The sequence below is a fragment of the Mus caroli genome, chromosome 7 (genome assembly GCF_900094665.2).
Source record: "Mus caroli chromosome 7, CAROLI_EIJ_v1.1, whole genome shotgun sequence".
Lineage (NCBI taxonomy): Eukaryota > Metazoa > Chordata > Mammalia > Rodentia > Muridae > Mus > Mus caroli.
Window position 1 is genome coordinate 16,171,822 of NC_034576.1, and position 10,158 is coordinate 16,181,979.

Below are 10,158 nucleotides of genomic sequence, written 5' to 3' on the forward strand. Positions count from 1 at the left end.
AGCAGTCGGGTGCTCTTACCTGCTGAGCCATCTCACCAGCCCTGGAGTCCTCATCTTAGGCTATGTTCATAGCCTGATGTCTTCCATTTCATCTGCCCGAGCTGTGTTTACACACCATAGCTGCAAACTTGAACCCACAGTTCCTCAGAAATGAGCTGAAGTTCCTGTAAGGGCCTAGGAGGAGGCAGCATCAGGAAATACAATCAATACTGAGGTTCTGTACCAGGAACCCATCTTGTGTCCTGGCTTTTAACTCTGTCCCTATAGACCTGGAGGTCACTGGCACAGTCTTCTCAGACCTACTAGCTGGTTCCTGTGTCTGCTACCCTGCCAGGGGGTCATGTTCACATCCCAGACATGTAGTTTCTCTGGGAATGAAAGGGTGCCCTAGTTGTTCCTTGACTTCCACCTAGGGATCGTGTCCTCCGCCCCACCCCGCTGTGACACGCCCTTGACAGAAACACCCCCACACACCCACACCCCCACACACACTGAGATAAGTCCAATGTCTGAAACTCACACATAAATGTAATTAATAAATAAATTAAAAAAATAAAAAATTGAAGATTCAATACTGTTTCTCCAGACCTATGCATTCCTTAAATAAATCCATGTATTGACAGTGTCCATGGAGATTTATAAGCATTACTACTACTACTACTACTACTACTACTACTACTACTACTACTACAACTACTATTAAATGTAAGACATATCAGGGTCCTCATGAAACCCTAGTCTTCATGCCTTGAAAAACAGATCAATAATGAAAGCTAGAAGGTGAAGTCACATGTGGATTAGAACCAATAAAGCAACAGGAACTTAACTCCTGATTCCTGAAGGTTCCCAAAACCTCAGAAAGAGTTGGAGAGTCACGAATCAGAGTGTGTAGGGGAAGAGGTGGGAGGCATCATCGCAACCCCCATCTACACTGAGTGTGAGCAGGGATCTGGAGACAGTGAGGTGGGCCATGCTGACCTCCAAGGAGAGAGCACCATAGAGAGGAAATACCAAGTGAGGGACATGGAGCGCATGGAGGTAGTGCACTGACCTCCACCAAGTAGGGCAGGGAGACACCACACACCTCGGCTGAGCAATGGACACAGTTGTTCAGGACATAGGGCACCATCTTAGCCAAATACAGAAGTCCTAATATTGATGGATTTCTCTCTTCCTTCTAGCCTCCATTTTGACCTGTGGACGCCCTCCCACCTCTGCTCAGCTCAGTATTGAATCAGTGCCACCCAGTGTTGCTAGAGGAGAAAGTGTTCTTCTTCTTGCTCGAAATCTTCCAGAGAATCTTCGAGCCATTTTCTGGTACAAAGGGGCGATTGTGTTCAAGAATCTCGAGGTTGCCAGATATGTAATAGCCAAGAATTCAAGTGTGTTGGGCCCTTCTCACAGCGGTAGAGAGATAATGTACAGCAATGGATCCCTCGTGCTTCAGAATGTCACTCGGAAGGATGCCGGATTCTACACCTTACGAACTCTGAGTACAGATCTGAAAGCTGAAGTAGCGCATGTGCAACTCCAGGTGGACAGTAAGTGGTTCTCTGTGATTAGTCAGTGCTGGTCTAGGTTTAGACACAGCACTGTTTTGCTTGACCTGTATCTGCCTCCCCTCTGCACCTTGTCCCCATGTTGGTGTTTGAGCACTTTGTGCAAGACACACATAGTGGAGACAAATGGCCATAGATCAGACTCTTGTACTGACTCCACCATCAGACAGTAGTGTGTGTGTGTGTGTGTGTGTGTGTGTGTGTGTATGTGTGTGATAGGAAAGGGGCTCAGTCTAGTTTCTTGAGGCTCTCACAATGAACATGGTATTGAGAAAGACCCTCTTGGCACCAGGCAAATTTTATTATCTTCATGGATGTGCACCAGGAAATGCTGGCCCCAGACCTCTGGCACAGGGTGAACTTCAAGTGACCCTGAAGAGTATTTTGCCAGCTTTGGACCCTTACTTCCTGTTGAAGCTGACAGGGAACAATGGTTTTTGGCTGACCGTATTTCATAGTATTTGAAACCAACTAGTGCACTAATTTGAGAGCCACATGTAAGCAAGGTCACCTCCTTCCAAGACTCAGAATGGAGAGCATAGCTGGACAGGTCATCAGGCCATGATCCAACTGTCCTCATTGGCTTATGAGACTTCACAAGAAAGTCAGGGTACCCACGAGGAAGAACCAAGGGCACAGGTCCTCCAGCTCAGGGCATCCTCTCCTGTAGCCAAATAGTAAGAGGCTTTGCTGATCTGGACAGATCGCAGAAATGAACTGCAGTCATCACATTGGTCACCAGGGGGAGGTATTACCTCATGGTCAAACAGTGAGATGCTGGTTTCTTGGAGAAGATAAAAGAAATGATTTTCATGTCTGTCCCAATAGACCTGAAGGTCCCTCCCAGAAGGTCACACTGACCTACTGGCTGCTTCCTGTAACTGAGAACTGTGCTGTACTAGGGGACCATGTTCAGCCTTCTTTCTAGCATCTTAAGGGAAAAGAGAGAGAGAGAGGGTGAGCACAGAGAATTACCAAGGAAAGGACATCCTTAAAATGTCAGGGTGGACGTGGGCTGACCTGAACTAGATTTCAACCAACAAAGGAGCCTAGAATTCAGGTGTCCCTCTGAAACTCTCTACAGCAGGGTGAGCCCACACCTATCCAGGGCACAAGTGACCTTCTGCTGCACACACAGGACATGGATCTCCTGACACAACTGATCCAGAAGGTTTGTCCTGGATTGGGTCCTGAACGTTGAGAGCAGTGATAAGTGATGAGTTTCATTCCCCTGGCACCACTCAGCTGGTCCCTTTCCAGCTCTTACAGACACCTCTGGCTGAGGGTAATTCCACCTTCCCAGAGCATTGTGAACATGGGGATGTCTGGGGCCCAGTGGAGTTTCTGTGTCACAGAGGTTGCATAGGGAGCACAGAGTCATCTTCTCTGCTGGTGATAGAGCCAAGGTCAGGAATAGGAGAGGTCAGCCCTGGGGTGATCTGTTGGATTCTGGAGCACAGGGGCACTTATCAGTCTGTTGCTCACTGTGTGGTCTGGAGACTGAAACATAATGAGAGAATGGGGTAGAGAAACACCTGGCAATACCTAGGGGGGAGACAGCAGTGCCTTGGGTAAGGATTCTGTCCATAGCACATGTGGCTCTGGGAGGGGCTTCTACCTAGGTGCGGGCTCAGGTCAGAGGGAGGCAGATCAGCAGTGCTGACCCTGGGATGGCAAAGCATGGTGGCAGTGCTGGAGCTGAAGCTCTCCTCTGCTATGGGAAGACAATGCATGCATCAGAGACCATGGAGCCCCCACTCTTCCTCCCTGGGCAAGGAAAAACACTGTGGGCAAGGGCTGGTCTCATTGAAGAGAGAATTCCCTGGTAGTGTGTGTGGGAGGGCAGAGCTCAGGCCCTGGCTGGAGTCTCTAAGGAGGACAAGGGTCTGAATGAGATTGAGGGTGTCTGCATGCCCCTTAGTGGAGGTGACACAGAGGTTGTCAGAGGTTCAGCAGCAGGAGATTCTCAGTGAACAGGAAATGGTGAAGAGTGAGGATGGAGGAGGGGCGAGTTTCCTACTCATATTCAATCGTGTTGGCTACTGTATTCTGAAGACTGCTGTTTCCAGCTATGACAGGGTGAGTCAAAAAATGAGTGACTGGGGTGGGCCAGTGAGGTGTTGCAGTGAGTGAAGGCAATTTCTGCCAGACTCGGCAACCTGTGTCTAATCCTCAGCTCCTACAAGGAGAACAAGGAACAAGGAGAGAAGCCTCTGAGTCCTCTAAGTTGTTTTCTGCTCCACCCATAGGTACTGTGGCATGTAGACACCCATATACATATGCATGCAGCCATGCACATGTGTTCACACCTGCATGTATTCACACACACAGAGCATCACACACAAAAGAACAGGAACAAATGTAAAAAATTAACTCAATCTAGGGTATACATTAGCTAGAAAGGCGAGAGTCTTCCAAATAAAACCCTGGACATGCTGGACCTTGGGCCATTGGTTGGTCATTAATTTTTCATCCATTCACTCATTTATCCTTTACAGGTATCTGAGTTTTTTTCTAGGAGCATTAATTTTTAAAAATACAGATCCTGTATTTAAAATATTTTTAAATACTGCTCCTTACAAAGCCCTATTCCAAGTGGACTGGAAAACAGACCAGCAGAGGAAGCCAGAAGGTGAAGTTAGGTGTGGACTGTAGCCACCAAAGAACAGAACAACAATAAGTCAGAGAGCCAAGATACAAGATCTATGAGGAAAGATACCCGGGAGGCATCACCCTAAGACCAGTCTACACTTAGCAATGATCTATGGTCAGTGAGCCAGGGCCATGTTGACACCCAATGAGAGAGCATCATACTGATCATATGGCAATTGCAGGGTCACGGTGTGCATGGAGGTAATGCACTGATCTCCACAAAGTAGGGCAGGGAGACACCCACCCCACACACCTCAGCTGAGCAATGGAGACACCTGCTCAGAACACAGGGCGCCATCTTAGTCAAATACAAGCATCCCCATATTGATGAATCTCTCTCTTCTCTTCTGCTCAGGACACAGGGCAGCATCTTAGTCAAATACAAGTGTCCCCATATTAATGGAACTCTCTCTTCCCTTGTAGCCTGTCTTTCAACCTACATGCACCCTCCTACCTCTGCCCAGCTCACTGTTGAATCAGCACCGACCAGTGTTGCTGAAGGGGAAAGTGTTCTTCTACTTGTTCACAACCTCCCAGAGAATCTCCGAGCCATTTTCTGGTACAAAGGGGTGATTGTGTTCAAGGACCTTGAAGTTGCACGATATGTAATAGCCAATAATTCAAGTGTGCCGGGCCCTGCCCACAGCCATAGAGAGACAGTGTACAGCAATGGATCCCTCCTGATTCAGAATGTCACTTGGAATGATGCTGGATTCTACACCTTACGAACTCTGAGTACAGATCTGAAAGCTGAAGTAGCGCATGTGCAACTCCAGGTGGACAGTAAGTGGTTCTCTGTGATTAGTCAGTGCTGTGTGGGGCTTAAACACACAGAACTGTCCTTTCTGGCCTGTGTTCCCATGTTAAGTTTTGGGCAGTTCGTGCAAGACACACATGGTGGAGACAAATGGCCATAGGTCAGACTCCATTTTCTGATTCCCTTCTGCATCCATTTCATTCTGGTTGGAAAGCAACTCAGCCTAAGATGTGAGACACTGTCCAGTCTTGTGGGGATCTCAATGTATGTTCCCCTAAGAAAGACCCTGTGGGCATTAGGCAGGGTCTGGTTGAGGAAAGGATGGCATCCTAAGAGAGGTGAGCACCAGGAAGCACTGGCTGCATTCATCTATGTGAGGCTCAACTACTAGTGACCTGAGGGAACATTTTGTCAGGGCTAGACTATTAATAACTCTCAGAGAAGATGGAGAACAATGTTTTTGGCTGTCCATGTCAAACTGGGTAGTTAATTTCTCCACACATGAGTTTTATATATAAAATCTAGAAATGGTTGCAGAGACCATGGAAGAGTGCTGCTTATGTGTTTGCTGCTGGCTCAGCCTGTTTTCTTATAGCACCCAGGTACCCTGGGGGACTGGACCCTCTCCCATCAATAACCGATTAAGAAATGTGTTCTGGGCTTGCCCACAGGCCAATATGGTGGTGATTTTACAACTGGGGTTCGCTCTTTCAAATCTACTCTAGCCTGTCGAAGTTGGCAGATAGCCAGCTAGCATAGTTCCTGATCCTTTTCCGAGACTTGAGCCTGCCAAGAATATCAGACTGCTCCCAGCCCTCACCCATCTCTAGATATGTGGGCTGGGGGGCAGATTAGCAAGAACATTTAGAAGAGAAAGTCAGAAGTTGAACGAAGCCACAAAGAAAACTGAGAAAAAAGGTCAGAGAATGTATAGGTGGGGTCTGTGGAGAAAACATTCAGAGAAGGCATAACCTCAGCCTCATGTGAGCATGAGTGCAGTGTCTGACAGAACAGTGAGGGAATGACATCTGAGAAGAAAACTCCATGCAGAGGAAATGACATATTCCAGGGCTCGCAGGGAACAGAGTCTATACTGCTGACTTCCACTAGGTTGGGTAGAAATGTCTACAGTGCATTGCTAGGCTGAATGACAAATTCACCCACTCTGGATGGAGGTCGCCATCTTTCTATCAAGCACTATGATCCCATGTGGTGACTTTTCTCCTTTCCCTTCCAGACTCCTTTTCCACGTGCTGTGACCCTCTCACCTCTGCCCCACTCAGGATCGATCCAGTACCACAGCATACTGCTAAAGGAGAAAGTGTTCTTCTCCAAGTTCACAATCTGCCAGAAGATCTGCGAATGTTTTCCTGGTTCAAATCCATATATAGCACCCAGATCTTTAAAATAGCAGAGTACAGCAGAGCCTTTAATTCTGTCATCAGGGGGCCTGCACACAGCAGAAGAGAGATAGTGTATACCAACGGATCCCTGCTGCTCCAGGATGCCATGGAGAAAGACACAGGCATGTACACACTACAAACGGTAGACAGAAATTTCAAAATTGAAACAGCACATGTGAAAATCCAGATAAATGGTAAGTGACTCTCTATGGCTTCCAGCTGCTGGGTGTGGCTTACCCTACTTTATAACTGTACTATGTGGACTGGGGTGGGTCTGTTCTCTCTCCCACTGCATTGTGTCCTCACATTGGCATTTGGGCACTTACTGCAGGGTACACATCTGGTGGGCCAACAGCATTAGATCAGAACCTGTCACTTGTCTCTGTTCTGAACTCCAGGCAACACTAGGGAGCTGTTTGTCATGATTTGGTTTTGACTTCCTGTCACAGCTGACATAGGACAGGGCCTTATTGGTTTGTGGAACCAACCCGTGCATTGCCATGAGAGTCATGGTTAGGCTAAGTCCCCTGGACATCTACCTCAGAGACTCAGCAAGGAGTGCATAGCTGGATAGGTGCCCAGGCCAATAATTCTCTGTCCTGATGGATTATGAGACCTCACAGGTACATAAGTGTCCCCAAGGGGAGGGACAAAGGACACAAGTCCTCCTTGCAAGTGATTGTCCTCTGGGGTCCAGCCCCATGAATGCTGCTCTGCAGGCATATGGGGAAAGTTGTTGACCTGGACAGCACCCAGACATGATCTTTACTTCCCCCTGTGACCACTATGTGGCTATAGAAGGCCACAACCACTGCTTAGAAAAGTATTTCCAAGAGCCATGTGCTTAATTGTAGCCTGACTTCCACCCCCTACCCTCAACCTCACTCAGATCTGGAGACCTCTGGCACAACCTTCTCCAACCTACATACCACCCCACCCCCACAGCCCACACATGCATAAGCTACCTGGAGTATTAACCAGTGTCAGTAGCTCTGAATATGAGAATTTCACCAACACCTGGACATGCTAGGCCTGGAGACATCATCCACCCACATGTATCTGAGCCTGTCCAGGCACTGAACCTTCCAAAAAGATCAAACTAATCGTTCCTGTCAGGACCCTAGCTCTAGTGGACTGGAAGACAGACAAGGAAGCTAACTTTGAAGTCAGAGGTTGATCGGAACCAGAAAAGGAACAGGTCAAAGAGGTCAGAGGGTGAAGACTTCCTTTGTAGAGGAAGAGGTCAGGGAAGTTACTCCCATATCCCACATCTTCTGATGGAGGTTTGTGAGGACAGTGAGGGTGGAGACACATGAGGACAGAGTTCCCCAAAGAGGAAGGGACACAACGTCAGGTGCACAGAGGGCATGGAAGTCATTTGCTCACTCCCTCTCACTTGTGCAGACATGCCTACCCACTTCTGCTGAGTGATGGATCTAAGCTTCTTTGGTCACAGGACCCCATCTTTTCACCTAAGACAAAGGTGTCAATATTGATGGGTTTGTCTCTCTTCTCTTCTATCTGCCCTTTTAGCCTGTGTTCACCCTTCTGCCACTGGCCAGCTCGTTATTGAATCAGTGCCACCCAATGTTGTTGAAGGGAGAGATGTTCTCCTACTTGTTCATAATATGCCAGAGAACCTTCGATCCTTTTCCTGGTACAAAGGTGTAGCCATTGTCAGCAAACATGAAATTTCACGGAATATAATAACTAGTAATAGAAGTGTGCTGGGACCTGCACACAGTGGTAGAGAGACAGTGTATTCCAATGGATCTCTTCTGCTCCACAATGCCACCCAGAAGGACGCTGGATTATACACCTTACTAACCTTAAACAGACAGTTTGAAACTCAAGGAATACATGTTCACATCCACATATACAGTAAGTATTCTCTGAGATCTGTGGGTGCTGGTGGGGTTGAATCCATGTTATACACTCAGGACTGTCAGGTGTGGACTATGCCTGCCTCTCTCTACGTGTGTCTCCATGTTGGAGTTTGAGAACTTAGTGCAGGGTATATATCGATTAGACACACTGAAATGGATCAGAATCCCTCACCTGATTCCACCTGCAGGATAGGATGTATCCTGGGTAACTCAGCCCACAGATGATTGTATCAGATTCTTGGGGCTCTCACCCTAAACATGGCCCTGAGAAATAGCTAAGGCAGGGCCTAGCTGAGAGAACAATGGTTTCATCACAGTGAAGTGAACATCAGGAAGCTTGGTTTCAGACCTCAGTTCCAGACTCAACTCTAGTTATCCCTAGAATGCTTCTCCTTAGGGCTAGCAATGAACTTCCTGTCAGAGCTGATAGGGAACAAGGCTTTACTGGCTGTGCAAGTCCCATAGGGCATGGGATCAGCTGTGCACTGCCATGACAGCTGCAGTCACGTAGGTCACCTGTGCACTTCCTTCTCCTGAGTCTCAGTGGACAGGTGCTAGGACAGAAGCCAACTGTTCTGATGTGCTTAGGAGACTCATGGATGGTCAGGTCCCCTAGGGGAGGGACAGAGGTGACAGTTCTCCAGGAAGCTCCTTGCCCTCAGGGGTCCAGCCTAGAGTAAACTGTAAGAGATGCTGCTGATTTGAGCAGCTCCCCCATCCCAAGGTTAGGCTACTGCTCATATCTGTGGGCAACTCATAAACCCAGCAGTATCATGCTCTCTGTACCAGTGTAGGAAAACAAAGACCTAGGGTACACATCGGCTGAATCAGGGTCACACAGGCCATGGGTGGCAGATCCAAAGCAGAAGAAATTTGTCTGTGGTCACAGCTCCAAAATCTTCACGTTGGAGGCTCTTTTAGGCATCTATTCACTATAGTGGTTCTGGCTGAGCTTTCTGAAGGACGACTGTCATTTAGTCCCCTCCCCTATTGCTTTACAGAGCCTGTGGTGCAGCCCTTCATGAGAGTCACAGACACCACAGTCAGAGTGCAGAGCTCTGTTGTCCTCACCTGCCTCTCAGCTGACACTGGAATCTCCACCCAGTGGCTCTTCAACAACCAGAATCTGCGGCTCACAGAGAGGATGATGTTGTCCCCATCAAAGTGCCAACTCAGAATAGATCCTGTTAGGAGGGAAGATGCTGGAGAGTACCGGTGTGAAGTCTCAAACCCAGTCAGTTCAAAGACCAGTCTCCCTGTCAGCCTGACTGTGGTGATTGAGTGACCCCTCCTCCTGTCCTCTAGCAGAGTGGGGGCATTGATTTATCAATGGAGCAGAGTTATGTGGTGAAAATTGTCAGTTACTACTCAGGTACAGCCAGCATGGTGAGTCACATCTGTATTCCTGGGATAAACATGTGCAAGGACAGGCCAGAACATAGAGACTTGGTTTCCAAAAAGAGAAAGCATCAATATAGTAAACAGTATTGCAGTGGTGTTAAGCGTTAGGCTGTGGATCAAATACAGAGCCAATCCTCAGAATCCATGGAAACTAATTTCAGCAGCCACTAATGTTCTAGATGCTCCAAGTCTCCTGTTAACACGATGCAGTATGTTCATAGAGATAAATGTGTCTTTCATATGCTTAAATATATTTTGTGTATAACTGATTCACATAGCACCAATGCTGGCTGGACACCAGTCATTCATGTGAAGGGAGGACAAATAATAGGAGAAGGGACTGACCTTTCCTAGTAGATATAACTTGTGTCTAAATAGTTTTTACCCACAGTTTGATGCACAGATGTAGCATCCATAGCAGAGACCCAACTGCCTGACAGTGGTGTTCATAAGATTCTTTTTCCTGTTCCTCTCTCTCTCTCTCTCTCTCTCTCTCTCTC

General features: G+C 47.7%; 1 protein-coding gene across 1 annotated transcript in view; it reads left to right on the top strand.

Annotated features, from left to right (window-relative positions):
- The window catches only part of LOC110298690 (carcinoembryonic antigen-related cell adhesion molecule 3-like), a 12,539-nt gene extending 2,997 nt beyond the window's left edge, over positions 1 to 9,542 (top strand). Inside the window, exons 3-7 of the mRNA XM_021168086.2 lie at positions 1,182 to 1,541; positions 4,635 to 4,994; positions 6,206 to 6,565; positions 7,905 to 8,252; positions 9,259 to 9,542. Coding sequence (XP_021023745.2) covers positions 1,182 to 1,541; positions 4,635 to 4,994; positions 6,206 to 6,565; positions 7,905 to 8,252; positions 9,259 to 9,542 — 1,712 coding nt within the window. The remainder of the gene's footprint in view (positions 1 to 1,181; positions 1,542 to 4,634; positions 4,995 to 6,205; positions 6,566 to 7,904; positions 8,253 to 9,258) is intronic.
- Positions 9,543 to 10,158: the final 616 nt, after the last annotated feature.